The 23,238-nt window shown below is 45.9% G+C and overlaps 1 protein-coding gene across 2 annotated transcripts in view; it reads right to left on the bottom strand.

Moving 5' to 3' along the window:
* Positions 1-23,238, bottom strand: part of Vps8 (vacuolar protein sorting 8) — a 255,758-nt gene that overhangs the window by 108,451 nt on the left and 124,069 nt on the right. For both annotated transcript variants that reach the window (XM_084591219.1, XM_084591295.1), the window contains exons 16-18: positions 21,046-21,277; positions 8,499-8,588; positions 6,168-6,262 (exon numbers count right to left, since the gene is read on the bottom strand). In XM_084591219.1, the coding sequence (XP_084447345.1) occupies positions 6,168-6,262; positions 8,499-8,588; positions 21,046-21,277 (417 nt within the window). The remainder of the gene's footprint in view (positions 1-6,167; positions 6,263-8,498; positions 8,589-21,045; positions 21,278-23,238) is intronic.

Below are 23,238 nucleotides of genomic sequence, written 5' to 3'. Positions count from 1 at the left end.
GGTTCGAGGTGAGTTTCATTCTTTTGCAGCTCTTGCCTTCTCGGTGCAGGCAATCCAGTTTTCGGCTTTTGCATAGGCAGGTACGTATTGTCCGAAATTAAGATCAGCTAGGAGATGTGGACTTAAGCGAACTGATGCAGAGTGCAGATTCCGGCAAGTTGGCGCATATGTGTTGCTTTTCTGTCCCTGTTCTATGTGCTGCTTTTTTTTTTCATAAGCGAACCTAGATTTAAGCACACTATCCAGGAAGCATATTCAAACCTTATGCACGAAATGCTGGCCTGTTCAATTTGCACGCCATACTGCTCTAGTTAAGTGCTGTCTCGTTCTGTTCTCGTATAACTAATAAAAATTAAAAAAAAAAAAAAAAAGATTTTAGGCACTACTGAAGCAGCATTCGCGAAAATCAGAAGCGTAACAAAGTTACGTATTTCACTTTGCTTTTTCTGTTTGTTCCTGGAGAAAGTCGGAATGCAATCGGGGCACATCATCGGTGATACCTGCGGTGGCCGTGTCCAAACAACAGCATTTTTACGCGGCATCTCCAAATGATACTACACATACGTGTCTGAAACTGTCGCGCACGGCCCCAGGCTTGCATGCTATGTCCCCCCATCCCACATCCCTCGGCGGAGCGAACGCAGGTCAAGACCCCCCCCTCGAAATTTATGCTTCTGTGTGATAGCATTTAGCTGCTACTTGAATTACATTGTTCTGTTGCCAATATGCTGTATACGCCTCATGTTTTCCGTCTGCGACTGGACAAAAGTTCGGATCTAGTCCTTCCTAATGCGTTTTAGAGTATTTCTTACTCTATCTCCTTGAAACATATGGAGTGTGAACCGGTGGGCAGGTTTGCCCAGTAAACTAAGGCGTTGGTTATTTTCCTTCTTCCTCGAAGTTTTGCCTTTGACCGTCATGCACAGTCAGAATTGTTCTTTGCACTTTTTGCAGTCCCTGGTTTCCCCGTGCAGTGCATTTCTCATTCTCAGCAGCTGTCAAAACAAGTACCAGATGGATCTTGCCAGTGATTCGCTACAGCATGAACGCAGCCCCATCAATTATTTAAGTCCACTGTTAGCTTCACGAAATTCGGATTGTAAATGATCAACGCGGCTTGACATCGCCGAAAGCAGACGCAGCGAAGAATAGTTCGCGCCTACTTCGACTCAGTATAACGTTGCCATAGATAGAAAATAATGAAAAATAACTAGCATATTAAAACTGCTGAACATGAGGGTGAGGGAGGGCAGACAAAATGAGGGTGAGGGCGAAAGAGGGCCAGGAAATTTTTTAAAGTAAGGGTGAGGAAGGACGGCTGATTGGAAAGTGAGGGCGAGAAAGGAAAGGCCAGAATGAGAGCATTTGCCCCCCTCTGTCCATGACGCCTGTAAGCGACGTCGTTCACGGAAAGGCTTCTGTTTCCCTTGAAGCAGCGCAGTTTGGCACTTTTGCCAATAACTAACGGGGGACACTTGTCCGATCCATCCATGAGCAGCACAGTCACCCTTTTCTTGCTGTGCCTGCCCCCTGGCAATGCTGCCCTTTAAAATCTAGCGTCCTCGCTGGCAGCATCTCATGAAAGAGGCCCGTCTCGTCCACATTGTAAATATCGGACAGCCCGTAGCTGCTCATAATATCAGCCATGTTGTCTACCAGCCATTCCGATGTGCTGCCAGTGTACGCGGAACTTGCTTCGCTGCAGAAAACATTTCCCACGATGTTGTGCCTCACTTTGAAACGATAGAGCAAGCCTGTACTGTCCTTAAAGTCATCCAGGCCTAGCAAACAGGCATAATTGAGGGCCTTCTGCTGAACAATGCTTCCGCTAAGCGGAATGTTCTTGGCTCACGTTTCAACGAACCAGGCGTAGACAGCCTATCAAGCTCCTCGTATGCTGGCTGCGTCACCTTCTTGTGTTGAGCTGAAGTGCCCGACGCAAGTGCCTTGCCGATGCTTTCTTTACTCTTCAGTATCCTTGACAACGAACTCTGCGCGATGCCAAAATCTGAGGCAATATTCCCCTTCCCCTTCCCCTTTGGTGATAATATGCGCATTTTCTTCTAGCAAAAGAAACTTCCGTTTCTGCGCTGGCGGTGACATCTTAGAAGTTAGCAGCGACTAGCAGAGACAAGACGAGACCACGCTGAACGATGCACTCACGAACGTCAAGTACACACAAAGAAGAAAAATGGTGATGCGGAGTGGGCTTCTTCCTGCAGCGCTTTTCAGCCTGCCTCACGTTTTTCTTTTTCTCCAACAGGACACGAAGCTCCGCCCACCAGTCCTCAGCCTGCCTGAAATGCGCTCAGTTCCTAGCAGACACCGCCACATGAGTTTGATATAACCAAAATTTGAATTATCCGGGTTCAATATATCCAGGTTCGACTGTATTGCATTTTTGCTTTTTTTTTCTACCTAGAGTAAATACCATACGATCATGCAAGCAATTCTAACACCCTTTCCAGCACTGTATACCTTGAATATCGTGTTTTAAAAATGCACTCCAGTGCTAGTTTGAAATTACATGAACTTCCCTTTACAAGCAGTAAAATTATGTCGTTTTTCTTTTCTGTGTGTATGTAAAGCGGGAGGGGAATCTCTCATTACTCGCAATATAAGTTTTTCGAATAGACTCATGCACTTGTTCAGTCATTTCTTTTTGCAGTGCACACGCCCATTCTGATTCCTCTTTTAGTAAACTCATTAAATAACTCTTCAAACTGATGGTGTTTTAGACGACAAAAGAATAATTTTCCTTTTACATTGCTAAATACGGGAGTGCGAGAGTGCCAATCCAGAGCTATGCTCCACACCATACCTCGAAAGTGCGGCATTAAAAAAAACGCTTTTGATTAGGCGACGACGGAGGCCGCTTATTCGTAATCTATGTTCACTATATCGCGAGTAGCCAGACTTCATGCACTGCATGAAAAGACTGCCCAGGCTAGCTGGTTTCTACGTGTAATAGAGGCAATCTGCGCAGCGCAGTAGTAAACGTGATGCCCACTGCGTGACCCACTACAAAACACAAGCCAGGGAGTAAAGCAAGAAACAGTGCTTGTGAGCAAGTCGGCGGCGCTGTCACACTTGTTTCCCAACATTAACACGTGAATTTCGCATAACACAAACGCATTCTACAATGCCTTGCTCCTCGGAGAGGATGCAATTGTCGAAACATTGTGTTTTTAAATTCTTAGAAGAGGCAATGCTCCTCAACAAGTTGTAATGTCCTTGATATCTGTAGTTCATATTCCTAACATAAACATAATACATCTTGTGTTTGGTGCATGATAGCCTTAGTTACTTATGCGCCATTAAACCCATCACATCACATCGCATTCTCCAAGGTAATGCGTCGCTTCGAAGCCAAATCTGTCGTAATGTAGTTATAGTTATACTGCAGCCACGTACAGTGCAACGGCAGCACGCAAAAGCTACGTGTTCACTGGCCGCTCCATGCTTCCGCGCCGCGTGTAGCAGACGACGCGCCCGGCAAGGAGCAAGAGTTGACTGCAGCGCCGCTAGTTCTCGCGACGGCCACCTGGGATACACTCCTCCACACGGCGGTATGGGGAGCTGTGAAATTTAGTTTGTTCTAATAATGTTGACCTCTACATCATCAGCAGCGACTGTTGCCAGATGTAAAAGCATTTCCGGCCATTTTTCACAGCCGCCTTTTTGATCCAGCCCACAAAACAAGTTCCACTACGCTATTAACGTCGATGATGCTTGCAAAGGTTGTTTAGAAGACTTGACATGAAAAAATGAGCATGTTACACACTTCAGCATGCAGTTTTTAGCCCAGAAGTTCGCCCTAATCTCGTCCCCAAAAACCATTTGTGCTGCTTCGAGTGAAGGAGGTATTCTCGAGGAAACCTTGTCGGAGGAAACGCCGAGGGGCGTTCATAAATCCGAATTGGCCCTGGAGAGGAGGAGTGGCTGTGTTCTCTACTCCACAGAGTGGCAGTGGAGCATTGAGTCAAGGCATGTGTGAATATGGGCGTTAAACACTTCCTCGAGTACTATTTCAGTGTAGGATTTTCTCCTCACACAACTGGGATGCTACGACCGCCTTCCACCAAGAGCGTTTTTAGACAAAAAGTGCGCTGAAAGTGTCAAGACAGGTTTCGCAGTGCAGTGCCCGACTACCCAGACCTATGCCGCCTATGCTGCCAAGACCACGAACGCGGAGCAATGGTACATTAGCTATTGGCAGCACCGCCACGCGGTGGGAGCGGGAAGGCATCACCGTCGCAACCACGCGTCCTCGACACACTAGCCAGTATATTCTAAGCACGATAATTTCACTTCCTTTCTACCCCCTTGCTTGTTTATGTAACTCTAGCTTACTTCCAAGTGGTGCCCCCTCTTCTTTAAGAAACTCTTTTTTTAATTGACCTACTTTGTCTTCAGTGCCCTTTAGAGTGCTTGCCCTAGCCACGTGGCCTGCACTGGAAAGTCCGCAATTGTTGCTTCCAATGACAGTATGAGCTGTTTTTCCTTCGATTTCCGGAAAGTGTCCTTGCAGTTCCCTGCTTTTACTACCCCGAGCTCATTCTCCAAACCTGCTAAACACAGCACTAGGCCAGCGTTTCCTTGCTCAAATCTGTCAAGGAGCGCACTAAATACACAACACCGGCATAATAAGCCTGCGCCTTCTGCCTCCTCTACTCTTTAAAACCACATTTCTTTCCATATTAACCATCCCTTCACACTCCTTACACTTTACTTTCTTTGGGTTGCACATCTTAGGCCCGTTTTCATTCGAATATATCTGCCACAAAATTCTCAGCAGATATTGTGATAAGTTGAGATTGTTTTGTTCCCGCCAGTCGAATTCAAACTGTTTTATTACATCGTAGGGTATAGGATGATGCACGCAAGAGGTGACTCCTTGATTGCTGGCGCGCAGGGAGCGGAGAATACTTCTCAGGTGCGTGCAGAGTCATAATCTTCATTCGATACGCACTTAGGGTAGGCCCATCTGCTGCTCCGAGCTCATATTTCAGGTGCCGCAGGCCCAAACCAAACTATCCGAGCATGCACGAAGTGCCTGAGCCGGAAAATACCAGAAACTGAAGTGGACGCCTGTAGTGTTAGCTGAGAGACTAGTGGCATCTACCGACAAGTGGACGAAATGAGTATATTTTTATATTTGTCTCACAACATTTACGCTGTCTTTTCGTCTTTTCACTGTCGTTTACGTGCGATAAAAGCATGTTATCATATTCGAGACAAAACCAACTGCCGCATTCAAACGGTCAACGTAATTCGCATTTGTCAGCCTCCGGGATCCCTTGCGCGTCTCGTGATTTGTAGCTGCAAGCCTTGGCCGTTTCGGCTGTGGCGGCGATACCTGTATTCCTCTTCTTCCTCTTTACTATCTTATAACAGCTCTGTTTTCAGTAAGAGCGGCTTTTTTGTAACCAGGAACTGGCATTCTATCGATGCAAACCCACTTCATTTTTCTCTTTAGTGTCCCTTTCAAGAACTAATCTATTTCATGCATTCATGTAGCTCCCGAAGTAATCTGTCCGTCCGTTTCCAGTCGCCACGTGCAATCCGAAGAGCGCTCCATGACGGCTGTCAACTCACGCAATGCCCCCCCCTGATCCCCCCAAATTTCCAAACTGCACGCAATGCCCCCTTGCGCATTTAGCCATGCCGGTCCTTTTGGGATACCTATGCCATTTTCTGTCATGCTATTAACATTTTATAAAAAATTCAAATTATTGTGATAAATATATTCTGGGTGGCTAGAAAGCTACTGTATAGGGGCAATTGACAAATCCCCCAAATTTAACTGTTATAAGCGATATATTGTTATATATGGTATCGTTATAAGTGGGTTACATGTACAACTGGATCACATGAGTCCTTATTACGTGCCAGAATCTGTATTCTTGAATAACCTCCATGGTCATATGGGCTAACAAATGGCACACATTTTTTTAATGGTAATTTGTGGATGTTCGAGAAAAGAAATGCACAAAATTCAGGGCTTTCCGATTGTCACTGTCCAGTGTAGGCTGCGGCTACCCATGAATTTCCTCACCAGATCCACTAGCCCAGTTCTATACTGGTTTCCTGTTCTTTGAATCCTTTCAAGTTTGTAGTTAGCACGTATATTTAATTCCTGCCCCCAAGAAAGACTCTGGATGTACCTGATGTAGACCAGCAGCTTGTTGCCCAGCAACACATTGCTGTCGCTGAGCTGCCTGCCAGACTCCAGGGCTTGCCGCAGGATTGTCATCAGCTCCTACGATCAGACATGCACGAGCAGTTTTTTCTTTTTCTGCAGCTTACATGCCAAAAACCTTCCCTTGCACACCAGCAGGGACCAAAATAATATGAACCGACAAAATTTCGTAATTGGCTTAAGGCCTTCAAATAAATTAAAACCAATTTAAACATCCATTTCTGGCTTAATTCCTCATAAATGCTGGAACCACCTATACAGGTACCAATCCAGTGAAATTCAGACAAAAAATTATCAAATATAAACAGTAATCAAAAGTTGCTCCCCTTATACCCTGATTCGCAGGGTCGATTATGCTCGGGAGCAGAAAAAAAAAAAAAATGGAAAGAATGGCACCTTTCTCGTTCCGCATGTGTGTAACTGGTGCAGCGAACAGAAACTAAATAATTAGGACCAAAGTGAATGCGATATTAAAAAGAAAAGAAATTAACCGAAACAAGATCAACAGAGCAGCCAAACATTATCCTTCCAGTTTGTCAAAGACCGTATCTTTTCAGGAAGCGGTTTGAAGTTTTATCCAGATTTAATATCCCCACTGGTTTAATGTAAACACAGTAATAACGCAGCTATTCTATTGCCAGAAAGTGCTAAATAATCCACATCTGAAAATGAATGAAAAACCTGCACTTGAATTATCAGCTCCTAGGAGAATATGTTAAAACTATCGTATATACTTGTGTAAGGGCCGCGATTATGACGGGGTGCGGCTCTTATACGAGGCCTATCTGCATGAAAGTCTTACCGTTGCTGTCCTAAATAATAATGTAAGCACTGCTGAGTGACCACACTTTATTCAAGGAACTTCCTCGTTGCTTTGGCAAGCCTGCATCATCGGCACCTTCCCAGAGGAGTCCAAAACATTTAACCTTCTCTTTGGGCAGCGTGTTTCTTTTAAAGACCACGTATGCTGGCAGCTTCATCACCGTGCACCTTTGACGTTCGGCACCAGTTGTGCGCACAGCGATACTTTTCACACCTTTAAAGTCAACCGTACTATTATCTGGCCTATCAAAAAAGACAGCCGTCTGGTCATAGTCGTGCTCCCTCCAGTTCGTTCTCATATTCATTGGGTAGCTTTTGGCACAGTTGTTCTGCATCAAATGGAGAGAGCATTCCGGTTCATGAACCACTGAAGCCATCCCCTACTTGCTTTAAATCTTGCAAGCGGAATGTCCATTTGGCAAGCGATGGCAATGGCTGTGACCATCTCCGTTGATACTGTATAGCCAATCTTTCTCGTCGTCGTGATGTACTCAACGAGTTCCTTTTCAAGTTCAGGAAGCTTGCACTGCTTCCCGCGGAATGCTTTGCGGTTGCGGTTTGTACCAGGGAGTTGTTCTTTTTTGCTCGCACCACCGACGCACACATTTCTCGTCGACTTCGAACTTGCTACCAGCCGCCCGCTTGCCGTATTCTTCGACGTAAGCTACGACTTTCAGCTTGAAGGCAAATCCTTGCCCATAGTCACTGAGCAGTGAATACAGGCCACAATCCACTGAATAGCGCTGCACGCAAAAACCACACTACCACCACAGCCCCGCACAAAGAAGAAATGATGCTGGAGCAAAAACAGATGCCAAAATGCGGTGTGCGGCAAAGACCGCATCGCCACATGATCTCACAGTACTGATGATGATAGGGGCTAAAAAGCAGTTAGCACCATCTAATGAGAACACATGAAGGCTAACCTGTGCTAGTGCATGAACTTCCGCATCTGGGCGCGGAAATTTTTGTCTTTATTTTTTTTTTTTAAATTTCGGCCCCCGAAGTTAGGGGCACGGCCCTTACACAAGTATATACGGTATACTCTTCACACAGAAAACGTACTAAAAAGTGTAGTTTTTATTCAGAAAGTAGGTTGTACTGGGTGAAGTATTTATTACAATAGCATGCTTTTTGTACCATTTTTAGTGCTTTAAAGTTCTGCCCAATAATTTATCCTGAGTAATCAACACAGCCCCAATATTCCATAAATTTTTGAGTAAATATGCAATTTATCACAGAAATGTTTAGGAGCATATATTATAGTTTCTCCTGTTTTTTTTTTTGTTTTTTTTTTTCTGCCTGTAACTAAGATTTCACTTCTTGAAAGAACCATATTTTCCCTAATCTCCAAAACACTTCAAAACTTGAAATGATTGTTGATGCATGATATGATTAAAATGCTAGATTTATTGTTTTTTCATCAGCACTAAGCTACTACAAATAATCCTCATGAAAGAGGACACAAACTGACCTGAATGGGCGTTATGTAATCCTCCATTGCCCTGTTGTGAACATAGATGATGCCATCATACAGGAAGTGTTTCCAGCATAGCGTCATCACCTGCAATGCAGCAACATCAGCAACAGCACCCACCAAGCCTGGTTAAAGTCAGCACTGTTCGTTTCACAGCCCAGTAGAATCTCGGTGATAAGAATTTGTAAAATTTCCCTGCCTGGAGTGCATTGCATACTTCCATGTTCCGAACACTGTCCTGAACCACTACAGATGATAAGAATGTGCAAAATGCCATGAACTGCCCACACATAGTTAACCCTGCAATCGCCACTGCAGGCCGCGCATGGCCTGCATGTTGTCACCGTCGCAATCGCCTGTCGTGGTTTACAATGTCTGTGGCGCCGCACGTCCCAATCAGCATTTGTGCGGAAGGCAGGCACGGTCCGTACACCATTGACTCCACGATCGCTAGTCGTGCTGTGCACAGGGCTCATTTGCGGCAGTGTGCGGATATCCCCTGCATTGTGAAAAGTTTGCCAACACCGTCTCTTGCGCTATATGCGCCACCGCGAGTGCCGAGCTGTGGCCATGTGGCCGTAATCAACTCTCCACAACCGTAAAAAGATTTGCATCGCCTTTCCCATGTTTCTGTATACCGATTTTAATTTGTTTTGATGATATTAATTTCGGATGACGCGCATTTTTCCATGACTCCATAAGATTTGTATCACTGAGGTTCTACTGTATAAATACACTGAAAATAATCCATACAAACAGGATAGAAGAATAAAACACATTAGAAGGTTTAGGCTGTAGCAGAACTTCCACTTTCCACACACACAAAAAAAACATGAAAAAGGCTATACTTAGCTGAACAATTTATTGCGCCACACATGTATCACTAGGTGTCCATCTTTTTCTTGACTCTGCTAATGAAAGAAATTATATGGACATTTGGTTAATTTGGAAACTCAACATTTTGCAACCATGTCCTCATTAGTCCTATGAAATATATTACTGATATCACGAAAGACTGATAATCAAAATTTTCGAGTTCACCGCACTGCATGCTTCTCCACAATGCTTTACCATGTGCAGTGAAGCATCCGCAAAATGCGATGCAGTTTTGTGAAGAAGGCCTTCCCGACAGTGCGCGCAAGCGGTTTCATGTCAAATGCCCATCATGCAAGTGTTCATAAGATAAAATTACTCTGATGTAAACTGTTTTCAACAATTTCTTCAGGCCCATTCGAGCTTTCAGTTAATTTGGACATTTTTTCTGGTCCCTTGAAGGCCATATTAATGACAGTTTACTGTTTTTAGCAGCAAAAGCATCCTATGGATAATCCTTAATAATATATATACTGGATTTCTCAATACGCTTCTGTGCAATTCTAGTTCAATTTCGTTTGTAAATACAGTAAAACCTCGTTACAGGAGACACTCAAGGGACCCGAAAAAGTTGTCTCTTGTAACCAAAAATTCTAAAAACACTGTGTTGATCAGTTTACTGCATATGAACATATAAATGTATTCACACACATTAACAGGGAATAATTCAGGAAAGCTTAAAGAAGTTATTCATACTAGTACAGTAGAATCTCGGTGATACGAACTCGGCTGATACGAAATTCGGTGTGATACGAATTCATAAAATTCCCCGGCCGAATTGCATTGCTTCAGTGGGCAAAAAATCGGATGTTCCGAACACTTTTTCTTTTCGCTACGGGTGATACGAACTTCGGTATCACGACCGGTCGAGGCCCACGCACACACGCACAGCGAGAAAAGCGTGCGCAGCGGCGCAGCACTGATAGCACGGATCATGCACACGCGCGCGAAAGAAGAAAAAAAAAATTACAGCGGGAAAAAACCGGCTTGGCAACCCGCGGCAGCAGCGAAGTTGGCAAAGGAAGGCGGCGATATCTTGCCCTCCCCTCCCGCTCTCTCTCTTTCTCTCCCCTCCCCTGCATTTTGTTTTTTTTTTTTAGTTGTGCGCACGGCCTTGCGGCCCTCTCCACATTTCTCCGCCGCCCCGCAGGCCACGCTCTTCCGCTTTCCGGAGTCTCTGCTGCAGCTGCAACACGTTGCTTCGTTTTCTCGTTTGTTGAGGCTGACACCGCGTTGATAGCGCGTCGTTTTGTGATCATCTCGACAACGCGAAAAGGTACATCATACTGCAATGTCACGGAAGAGAAAGGCGCTGACCTTTAAAGACAAATTGGAAATTTTAAATAAGGTGGACAAAGAGCCCAAGAAAACGCGCACTGACATGGCCAAGGAGCTAGGCCTGCCGCTGTCAACGTTGTCAACAATCGTTGGTCAGCGCGACCAAATTATGCAGAATGTGCAGCACTTCGCGATGAATTCTAAAGAAGCCAAAACTGCCCACCATGTGAAGTTGGAAGAGGTTCTTCTAACGTGGTTCAGAGAGGTCACGGCGGCCTGCGTCAACATCGACGGAAAAGTGCTTCGTGAGAAGGCAGCGGACATCGCACTCACACTTGGAATTGGTGACCTTCAGTCCTCCGGTGGATGGATTCACCGGTTCAAGGTGCATCATAATCTTTCATACAAGACCGTTTGTGACGAAGAAAAAAAGGTCGACGCCTCCGCCGTGGAAGACTGGATGACAACCACACTGCCGTCTTACATAGAGGGATATGAGGCACGTGATGTTTTTAATGTAGATGAAGCAGGGCTGTTTTACAATCTCCAGCCCGAAAAAAGTTTGTGCTTTAAAGGCGATGCCTGCCGGGGCGGACAAAAGAGCAAACAGCGCATTACAGTTTTGTTTTGTTGCAACGCCGATGGATCGGAAAAGATGCCACTGACAGTCATTGGCAAATATCAAAAGCCCCGATGCTTTAAGGCAGCCAGTCGATTGCCTTGCGTCTACAAGGCGAACAAAAAAGGCATGGATGATGTCTTCTTTGTTTATGGAATTCGTCACGTACCTCGACCGCAAGATGTCTTGCCACAACAGAAAAATTGTTTTGCTGCTGGACCAGTGCACCGCCCATCCAAAACAAATGACACTACAGAGTGTTAAGGTGGTGTTCCTGCCCCCGAACGCAACAAGTCATTTGCAACCACTGGATGCTGGGATTATAAGGAATGTTAAGCACCATTTTAAAGCTTTGTTGGTGCGCCGCCTCCTCGCGAAGATTGAAAGGAAGGACGCGAATCTCCAGATCACTCTTCTGGACGCTGTGCATTTTCTTGCAATTGCCTGGGATCGCGTCGTTCCTACGACCATCGCCAATTGTTTCGCGAAGTGTGGGGTTTTCAAATCCGCTGTGGCTACTGCCTCGCAAGTGCCAGACCCGATTCCCATCGATGTCTGGACTCAACTTGACGTCGACTGTTGCGTCGACGATTTCGTCACCGCGGACGACGACCTCGCCACCTGTGGTCTCCGCACGGTTGAAGATATTGCGGAGGAAGCGTCATCACAGCCTGGCATTTTATGCAGTGACGAAGATGACGACGACCAAAGCGTTGATGACCCACCGCCGACGGCAGCAGAAACGATGCACGCCATCGATGTTCTGCGGCGCGCCGTGACCTCCGAGTCTGTGCGGGAGAAGACAGCGGCCCAATTTTTCAGTTTTCAAAACTCTGTTATCAGATCTCGCGGAAAAAAAGGTGCAGAAGTATATACGTGATTTCTTTCAACGAAAATAAATATTTCGTACCTGTTGGAAGGCTTGAAAACGGATTTTGCTCGTTTTTTGGTGATACGAAATTTCAGGTGATACAAAAATTTTCGTCTCCCTTTGAATTTCGTATCACCGAGATTCTACTGTATGTATTTTTGTGAGTGCAGAGTATATTCCTTCTCAAAATCTCAAGGTAAAGCACTTCCCTTTGCAAGCCTTCCTGTTGCTCAAATACCTTTGAAGCACTCTTACATGCCCGTCACCCTCAGATGCTAACCCTTTTCCTCTGAAATGTCCTCGCAGTCTTCCTCTATGGCACATGTGCCATTTACTTGCGCGAGAATTACACACTCTGTAAGCTCTTCGGGAGCACACAAGATCCACATCTGCAGATACGAGCTCCTCAAAAGATTCTGGTACCTCAGCAGTCTCTTAGATGCTCACCCAAGCTTTATCTTCAAGGAAGCTTTCCACAGTATCCGTATATGGGAACTCTTACATCATGTCACTACATTTAAAGCCTGCTTGTCTGAAGCAGTTTTTCACAGCTTCACTTCTCGGGCCATTCCAGACACCTGAAATCACCTGAACAGCAAACGTCGCATCAATTACTATTGTACAGCCTTGTTGCCTGTCGAGCAACAGGCATTCTACCAACCTTGTTTTGTACAGCAACTTGACAGAGTGCATAATGACTTTGTCTATTGGTTTAAGGTTATGTAGGGTGTGGAGTTTGGAGGGAAAAAATAACTGTGGTGGCGTTTAGCATGAGAACTTTGGTGCTGCAAGAAGCATTGTCCACAAAGAGAAAGACATCATAATTCTGAGCTTTCATCTTGTGATCAAATTTTAACAGCAAGGAGTCAAAAATGCTGGATGTCATTCATGCATTTTGATTTGCTTCGTAGGTGACAGTAATGTGATGCCAGTGATGCATGAAACAACGGGGTCGTTTTGACTTTCCGATCATGGTGAAGTGCTCTTTCTCAGTTCCTGAGATATTGCAACACAAAGGATGCTGATATGGAACAGAATTTAGCTAAAGCAATCTGAAGTGCATCATGTATGAGTTGGTACGCTTCAGCTGCATTGCATGAGCACACCTGGGTTGTGTCTCTCTTAAGGGGAGACACGGGTCTTCGAACGGTCGAAAACGGTCAAAAAATCGATTTTGAGAAACACCCATTTTTTGAAGGTTTAACCATTCGAGCACCAGCACTCAAATTATTACCACTGAAGTCGGTCAGGAAACGAGATAAAATCGGTTTTCAAAACATCATGGCAGCCGCGAAATGCCCCCCCGAGAAGAGAAACTTTGTTCAAACTCCCGCGTGCGCTGCGGGCGTTCCAGCCGGCTGATCGCCGCCATCTTGGGCTTGGTTTGAAGCTGTTTTCTTTGTGCACAATTTGCGCTCTCAAAATGGCATCGCTCAAGCGGTATGGCTGCGAGTGTCGGTTTTCTGAAGGCCGTCTATGGTCTCTGATTGGCTGTCATGGCGCGCCATTCCGCGTCTCCTATTGGCTGGCGTGACCAGCACGTCATTTTTTTTTTTTCTTTGTTTTGCATTCGCCGCCGTGGCTGCCTCTTCGCGTGCGTCTGCGTTTGCACTCGCGTTTCTCGACGCATCGTTTTTCCTTTTTTCCCCTTGCGATCGAGATGCCGGAAAATGATAGATTGTAACCGTGCATGAGCCTTTGGAAGCCGTAAGTAACAGGCGTGGAACAAAAGCCAGTAGACGCGGGTCCAAATTACAGTGCGAACTGCATCCTGGATCACGATATACTGATGCCGCCGCTGCGTACTACTCTACGGCGGAGCCGACGCATTGTGTTGAGTGGTTGGCGCAGAGTCTGTTTTGTCGGGAAATACAATTTTTGTTGTGGGGTACTGCAACAAATTTGTTCCACAGAATTTTTGTTGTACAAGAATGGTGCAGACTATGCGTTTAAAATTTTGCGTCACACTGATGATACACTCTCACTGGGAAGTGCTGCTACTTCCTAGGACTTACAGAAGAAGCATAATCTAATCCACAGATAGAAAACATTGTTTTTAAACTTGTACAGAGTAATCGTCGCAATGTTTTGTCACAATACTGATAAAGGCTACAAAAAAATGAACTCGGCAATCGAAAGTTTTGACCAAATTGGCAATTTTATTCTTATGTGCCAACCCCGGCATTCATACGAGCGCTGGAATCCCTCTCTGAACGAGGGCGACAGTGCTGACGTCACGCCTTCGAGGGGCTGCTGGCCGTCGCAGCTTCCGGTTTTTCGCCGCCGGCACCAGTCTCCGGGCTGGGGGACATCTCAGCCAGCCGCTCCCCGAGAGACTCCCAAGAAGGAAAAAGAAGCGCGTCCCTTCTGTATTCGACCCTTCTTCGGTGGGGGACGAGTTTGTTTATTTTCTTTTTCATGCTTTTTTTCAGTGAACTTGTTTCTTTGACTGGCAAAGAAACGTTAGTAGGTCAGAAACAGCTGTCTTATGTACTTCTCCGTTCCTGTCCTGCTGCGTGCGGCTTGAAACAGTCGACGTCTCTCTTCGGCGACTCTTCATTCGTGTGAATGTTCAAGTTCGGGAGTGGGGGCGAGTTTGCCCAGCCTGTGACATGCACCTCCTTCCCACATCCATCCTGATATCCCCAGTGTGAATACCGCTTTAAAGGGGCGATGACAGAGTCGTTTGATGTATTGCCGTTTTATACTTCTATGAATAATTTATAGGTATGCGATTCTACTCACAAAGTTTTAGTGCCTAGCGCATGGTGCATATTACAAAAAAACGCAATAGAAATCGGAGTCGGGAACCTCCTCCCACCGAGAGCAATCGCTATTTTGAAATGCTCGTGTGAAATCACAGAGGATACGCGGCGGAGCATCGTCTGCAATGCAGGCTGCAATAACAAAGGACACGTCTTTTTTTTTTGGATGATTGACGCAGCGCTTGATGAAGATGTTAAAACAATATAGAGTAATGCACGTTTTCTTCAGCATAAGGCCCGGTTATAGGTTCCTTAGCTTATCGCCACACTGACCTTTCGCATTACACCGGCGACGACGCCAGCATGGCCAATGGTCACCTATCACCGCAGTGTGAGGTTTTCGGCCCCGCGATGCCGACGGAACTGATCAGCGGATGGTCATCTGTTTTGGTCGGATCGGAGGCCAAGCGAGAACTTGACACTCGATGAGTGAACAGTCTGAACAGCTGCACTTGTCAGTAGCTGAACCGTGTTAGAAAAAGGAAAACAAGAAGCTACACTTTACATATCCCCCCTTGCCATCAGCAATGACCTTGGCCAAAAATGTTAGTCTGAGCCGAACTGCCGGCTCGTTCAGCGACAAGTAGGCCTAGCGCGAGTACGCGGGTTTCGGGTCTAGAGTTTCGACGATTACGGAGACGGCGACGGATGGGAGGCTCTTGTTCAGTGCGTGCATGCAGTGACGAGACTAAAGCGGCGGCAGCACATGCTTTTGTGCACTGGCCGTGGCCAGACCAAACATAGTTTTGCAAAAATGCTTTACAAGCCAAAAATAATTAAGCCTGACTAACACACGCATAACAGCAAGTCAAGAGGTACCGCTTCGTTCAAAAGTTTTGTCTGCTCCTCTAATGTCACAACGTATGCTCTTTTGAGATTTACTCTTAGTACTGAAAGAGCGACGGTAATAGCTCAACAATCAGGAATATACAAAGCTAACCCCTCCCTACTTTCACAGCGCATATACACGACCGAAGGAAATGTTGGACAAGTGCCTTTTTATATGCGAGAGTGCTTGTTGCTAAAACAAGCTAACTGTCATAACGTAAGAATAATATGCTTCTGATTGTATGCCTAAATTATACAGCATGAACCCATTGATTTCAGAATCCTCTGCAATTTCCAGACGAAGCCCAAAACAAGTCCGAGGTTCACTAAGGTCACATATTATAGTGAAGGCTTCTCAAAGAAAAGACTATGTGAAGAAAATATTTTTGCTGAAGAAAAAAAACAAACTAAGTGACCACCATCCACGACCTGCATGCAAGAGTGTAGCCAACACCGCGAATAGCAGAAGACATGGGGATAATATCTCGTAACCTCAGCGGTCAATGGTTGCCAGACCAGAAAGCTGAATCCGATATTATTAATAAAAATTAATTTTAAAACTATCTACTACACGGAATGAGCTCAAATTTCAAGGATTTATAATTTAATGTGTGAGGAGTGAAACACAATAATCAGTTTACGCTCAGTTGTTAGCTGTCATGGCCCCTTTAACCCTTTGAGGGTTTTTGCCGTAAATGTACCGCGGCAGTTTTCAGTCCTGCAAGGTTTTTGCCGTACCGGTACAGTTTGAATCCTCCGTTTGAAATTTCGCGCTCTAATGACGATGCGTGCGCACTGAGAGGTGCTACCACCTCCTAGGGCTTACAAGAAGCGCTTGAAATTTATGGCGCTACCTTCTTGTAAAGATAAACAGAAGTGATTCCTAGCTGCAGCCTGGTCTGCGGCACCGCCGCCGCCCTATCGCGGTTTCAGTTTCGCGACGCGACGTGATCGCAATGGAGGCGCGAAACTTGATTTCTATCTTTATGGGCGCTTCCGTGCAAAGGATAAACGGAACTGATTCCTAGCTGCAGCTTGTGACGCGGTCTGCGGCAAGGCCCTTGCATGGTTTCGGTTACCCCCCACTGTGATCGCAATGGAGGCACGCAAAGCTTGATATGCATCTTTAAGGCCACTCCCGGTGCAGGGGCCACAGAAACCGATTTCCATCTTTATTGGGGCTGCTGTTAGCTTGTTTATCATCGAAGCTTATTCCTGCTCTCCTTGTGGTTTCCCGAGATTCCTGAGCACTCTGGAGCAACGTTGACTCCAAAATACAGTTCCTAATATTTTTCTACAACTTTTTCTTGACTTTCCTCATATTGAACTTTCAAAACCCGCAATAAAGTAATTTGACCATCTGGGGAAGTTTTTTTCAAAACACATCCCATGCCTACGTGCCTTTTCAACCATCGGGCCCAAAACATGGCACATGACACAAAGGGTCACGATTCTGAATTGCAGATAAAAGGGCAACACATCACAGATATTCAGGAGAGGAGGTGATTAACGGTGAGAAGAATAAGGATAACTGAAATCAAATTAAGAAAATACCCTCCCCTTGAAACCAGAAATACAGTGGAACCTCTTTATAACGAACAGTTAAAAAATCGGAAAATACAGTAAAACCTCGTTTATCCGAATCTCGATAACTCGGAAATTCGGTTAACTCGGACTTGCTGCGCGGTCCCGTCAAAAATGTGTGTAGTTCTATGGTGTTAAAAGCTTGCTAACTCGGAAGCATTTCGTTGCAATCTGGTTAACTCGGACAACCCCGAAAGAGCTCGGCGACCCGAAGGTTCGACAACCCTTTGGCGAGCGACGGAGAAGCTGCGGCGAGTCCGACAAACAGGAACAAGGCGAGCAACGGCGCGGAAAATGTGATGATGATAATGAATAAACGATTGGTGGATAGGTGGCACTAGTCACCACTTGCTGACAAAAAGTAAACACTATCATCATCATCGTCACACTGGGAAGCATTCAGTAATCCACTGAACACTACGAAGGACAACGGGACGGATTTTCTTTTCTGCTTTCTTTGTTTTGTGTCAGCCAGTGTCAGCCCACATTGCGTGTGAACAAGTGCCTGTTGCGTTTGTCATCTGTGCTGGTGCATTATCACTGCAGTCACGCTCCGCGGTTATGGCAGCCACCACCTCAGCGAAGAGACAGCAGCAGCCGGCGAATGATTTGGAAACGAAGGTGAAGATACTGAAGGAGATCGACGAAGGTGTTTCTCGGCAAGAGATAATGAAAAAGTATGGAGTGAAAAGGAGCACGTTAAGTGACTACATAAAAAACAAAGCAAAAATTTTGGAATGCATTTGACAGTGGCAAATTCACTGGAGCAAGAAAAAGGCTGAGGACAGCAGCACACCCGGAACTGGAGACAGCTCTGCTGCGATGAATCGCAGATATGCGTAATGGACAGCTTCCATTGAGCGGACTGCTGATCTGTCAGCAGGCTGAAAGATATGCATTCAAAATGAACATCGACTCTTTCAGTGCGTCTGAAGGGTGGTTCGCGCGTTTTAAAGAAAGGCATGGGTTGACCTTTCGAAACGTGTGAGGAGAGAAGGCAGCGGTGGATGAGCGTTGCATCATCGATTGGAAGACGACCGAGCTTCCTCAATACTTGGCTCGCAACGAACCAGCAGATATCTTCAATGCCGACGAGACAGCCCTTTTCTTCAAGGCCTTGCCGGAAAAGACAATCACATTCAAGGGTGACCCATGCATTGGAGGTAAGAGAAGCAAAGAAAGGGTCACTGTGCTTCTAGCCACAAACATGTTGGGCACAGAGCGCCTACCACTTCTAGTAATTGGGAAGGCAAAGCAACCGAGGTGCTTCAAAAACATTCGCCGTCTGCCTGTGGACTATAAATCTAACAGAAAGGCCTGGATGAACTCTGATATTTTTCAAGCTTAGATGCGGCAGCTCGACCGGCGCTTCTCTGCCAAAAACCGCAAGGTTTTGTTCGTGGTGGATAACTGCAGCGCACACACTAGTGTGACTGGGCTGCAGTGCATCGAACTCGTATTTCTGCCTCCAAATACGACGGCTGCTCTGCAGCCACTGGATCAGGGCATCATTCAGCATGTCAAAACTAAGTACCGACGACATGTCATGGAACAGCTGCTGCTCTGCAAAGAGGCAGGTCGAGAATACGACTTAAACCTCCTCAGCACGATCCATATTTTAGTGCATGTATGGAGCAGCATGTCGGCGGAGGTAATAGTGAACTCCTTCCGACACAGTGGGTTCGTCCACCTTGACGATTTACTTCCCAAGGCCACTCCAGAAGGCACTGAAAGAATGGACGACGGATGAGAGCTGGTTGGAGTTTCTCCTTCCTCCCGATGTCCAGCTTGCTGACTACGTTGCTGTTTCTGGCATGCTAACTGACGATGATATCATATCCGAAGTGCTTGACGGCGATGAAAATGACTGTTCTGGTGATGACTGTCACGACCAGCCGTCGCGGTGTCGTACAGCAGGAGGCCGCTGATGCCCTCGCTGTACTCGAGGAATTCTGTGTCACAGCTCGTGACAGTGAGCGTGCGCTCCATCACCTGATGGGGTTAAAGAAAATAGTTTTAGTACAGATTTCGGTGACGAAGCAAACCAAAAAAACGCAGTTTTTCATGTGAAATAGAGGTATGTGTATGCCCAGTGCATTTTTCTGTTGTTTTCATGGTAAATTCGATAATCCGGAATTCGGTTAACTCTAACATTTTTGCCGGTCCCTTGCGATCCGGATTAACGAGGTTTTACTGTAGTTCGCTCTATCCATAATTCGTAATATAAAATTTCATACAAAATACATGCAAGAGCACCAAAATTCAATCAGACAAGGCACAGCAACTCGGAGGGTGCCTACTTGGGTCACGTCCATTTATTTATGCGCAAAGAACTGCGTTAACGCAGCCTGTTTTTTTCTGTTTATCGCGTTCCGTATCACGCCCTGTTCCACAGTTTGCAAACACTCAACAAGGGCAAACCCATTGCTCTCAATAGCACTGCAGTGGCAGCGCAGTAAATCCAATGCAGCAAGCGCTTCTTGTGAAGTCTGCATGTTCTCATCGTCTGCAGGGTCAGCCTGAGCTTCGTCTGCGGGATGTTCAGAAACTTCCACAGCGATTTCGGCGTCTGTCAGTACAGCCGTGGTCGCCGCGATGTCGTCGCCACCTACAAAGTCCTCTACAGTCATTGTTGCGGGCATGTCACCAACAGAACGCGAAAAATCGTTCCAGGCTCATCGAGCTCGCGGAGCTCTGCTTCTGCTTCGTCGGGATCGTCCCCGTCGTCATTTGATGCACGGGCCTCTGCTGGAACAAAACCTGCGTGCCGAAAGCAGTTGGCAATCGTTTTGCCTTTCATGCTGTCCCATGCCGCTTTAATGCTCCCAGCAAGTCTATCTTCAAGTCCTGCTTCACGAGAAGAGTGTCAATCAGTCTCCTCTCGTAAACTGCCTTGAAAGCCCCGATTTTATCTTGAGCTTGGTCTTTAACGTCAGTGCTGCTCTTTTTTTCACGTTCCCTGCCATCACAGCACTACGTACACCCGCGCACCACACTCAACACGACGACCGACGCAGCCTCCGCCGAATGCTACGACGGCCACGCCACGACCCCACTGCTAACACTAAAACCAAAAAATGCGAAAGACGCAAGAGCCAAAAAGACAAAAGCAACATTCAATAGCGCCGCTGCTGAAGCGGCGCTGTCAGCAATTGTGAGATGCGAACGATTTCTCGTGGCCTCCGAGGTCACCTCCGCACGCACGAACAGGTGCGCGGAGGTGATCTCGGAGGCCATAGATTTCTTTGGCTGTCAACTCTCAATGCCGCCGTGGCATCTGTGGCGCTGTCAGCGCCTGCGAGGTAGTCCTGAACGTTGCTGCGCCGCACAACACACATGTAGTGCAACGAAGCCTGCCTCCTGCGTCGTGAAGTTCGTAATATCAGTTTTATGCCGAACCGCGTTCGCTATGGGAAGTTAAAAATACATGTGTTTGCAAAAATATTTCGGAAGAGTTCGATATATTCAATAATTCGTTATATGCGTGTTCGTTATATCGAGGTTTGACTGTAATGACTCACAATGGCTGCAGTTTGTGTGGATTCTATTTACAAAGTGACTCAGTATAAGGGCAGCACAGTTTTATGAGACACATGAGAAAGGAGACATGTGTGTCTCGTAAAACTGTGCTGCCCTGATACTGATATGCAATACGAACTAGCCCGTCACATCACACTTGTTACAAAGTGACATCAACAAGTGAAGGCCAGGCGCATGATGACTAACCTGATGCAGGTCAAGGCAGGTGACATCCAGGTGAACAAGGCAGCGTTCCAGCAGCTCCATCTGGCCAGTGCTGGCCAGGTGCTCGACGAGGTCCTTGGCTAGGGCGGGACTCAGGCTGTTCAGCTCCCTGTCAAGCACATGCACAGGGAGGCTTTCCAAGAACAATGCCTTCAGCCCAGAGTCTGATGAGAGCAGTCCGTAGACGTTGTCCAACAGGTCTGGGCAGTGCTCTCTGCAAATGACATCAGCAGCATATCAGACAGCACCACTAACAACTATGCATTATTTCGCGCATACTGTGAACAACCATAATAACAGCAAAATTAACAAAAAAAGTCAAAGAGCGACTGGTCATCGTTCATACCCTAGGTTGCACGACTGTATCACCACAAAGAGCACTGCCTACAAAGTGCAGTTCTTTCTGTGAGAGCAAAGTCAAAACCTATCTCCAAAATTTTCTTTTACACTTCTCTGATACTTGAATACATTCAAAGTGAATGTGGATTGCCAAATGACTCAAAGTAAGCTTAGTAACATCACTCATTTCGTTTGGTATGGCTGCTGTAAAATCTGACACAAAACAAGACTGATAGCGTCACAAATTTTTAGTAGGTTTTTTTTAAGCATTCCTCGCAAACTCACTTCTCACCATTAACCTTTGTACCCAGATCTAGCAAATTTTGAGAGGCAGAACACCCAACTTTCTCACCAATTCACTCAGCAATGTGTGAGAAAATGAAGATATAAAATTAGCCTAGAGCACTGAACTGCAGCCTGTGGTTGCTAAATTTACACAAACGGAACCCCATTCAAATGATGATAAAGCCAGCTATAGCACACTGCAACTGTAATCTGCTTCCACGCCCGTGCACATAGCGGCTGCCAGTGGACGTTCACTGGTGCTGATACGGCAGGTGTGCAACTCGCTCAAGGCGCATGCACAATGGTGCCCCACAGTACCAAGGTTTTTGCCACAAAATAAAAAGACTGTACCAGTTTGGGGCTTTTGATCTAGCTAATTAAATATGAAAACTGGAGCTACAAACCATACAAACCAGGAGTTTGCATTGCAATCTCCAAGCTACATTAATAAAACAAGACCATCAAGTGTTACAATAGAACCTCGTTGGTATGTTCCCAGTTTATTTATTTATTTATTCAGTGATTGTGTGGGCAATACATGGTACTGCCCGTGGGGCAGGACAAAAGGAGGTAATTAGTCTCCTGACGAGGTCCTGGCCCCACTGGGCCAGGACCTCGTCAAACCATATCTCATATCGCCATATCTCATATTGATACTATTTCTCATTTCATACGTTCTAAATCGAGGGCAATGAAACATCTCCCATAGAGCTAGTCTTTTCTCTCGGTTAATATGTTCCTGGATAACACGACTTCCTGGTTGCTACGTTCCAAAATTTTAACAGGCTGTGGTCATATAATACGTTTTGCGATCAACCAGATATATGCAAATGAGCACTCGCGTGAAAATCTGATCAGCGGCGATCATCCGCCACAGTTGCTTTCCTGCAGTACATACGTGCAACGGGGCGAAGCATCAAAAAAAACCAACGAGCCAACATAGATCGGAAACATGGTTTCACGAAAAGAAACATGATGGCTTCTTTTGAGGTGCCTTAGGGGTATAGGGACGAACCATTTACAGACTACAGCTTCAGTAAAAGCTTGATAATTCAAATTTTCAGGTAATTAGAACTACACTACTTTATCCGGCAAGCCTCCATAGAGGCCTGTGTATAAAAAAGACCTTTATTCGAACGCGAGTCAGTTCCACTACAGATGATTTGAACTATGCGCCGCCACGTCTGGGTGGCCTGGCGGCATATTGCCAAACCATATCCCGTAACAGCACTCGAGCAGACGACGCGATTCCTCTGAGCAGCGTCATCTGGCGACAAATAGTGAATATATTGTCTAAACGAATAATAACGCATTTAAAAGCCACTGTTCCCATCGTTTTTGTGGCGCAATGGATTAACACCATTCATCTCTGCACTAATTACACTGAAACATCTGTTTAACTCCTGTGTTGTAAGCTTTTTTCTGAATATTTTTTTTCCAATTTCCTTCACATTAATTATTTCCTGCCTTCAGTGAGTGTATGTTACCTTCAGGTAGCGTTCACAGACACCTTTCAGTAACAGTCGGTATGACAACGGTTACACTAAGCAA

This window comes from Amblyomma maculatum, chromosome 1 (genome assembly GCF_055883805.1).
Source record: "Amblyomma maculatum isolate TAMU_Amacu chromosome 1, ASM5588380v1, whole genome shotgun sequence".
In the NCBI taxonomy this organism is placed as follows: Eukaryota; Metazoa; Arthropoda; class Arachnida; order Ixodida; family Ixodidae; genus Amblyomma; species Amblyomma maculatum.
The sequence above is the reverse complement of the archived record's forward strand: the minus strand, read 5'-3'. Positions and strand labels throughout refer to the sequence as shown.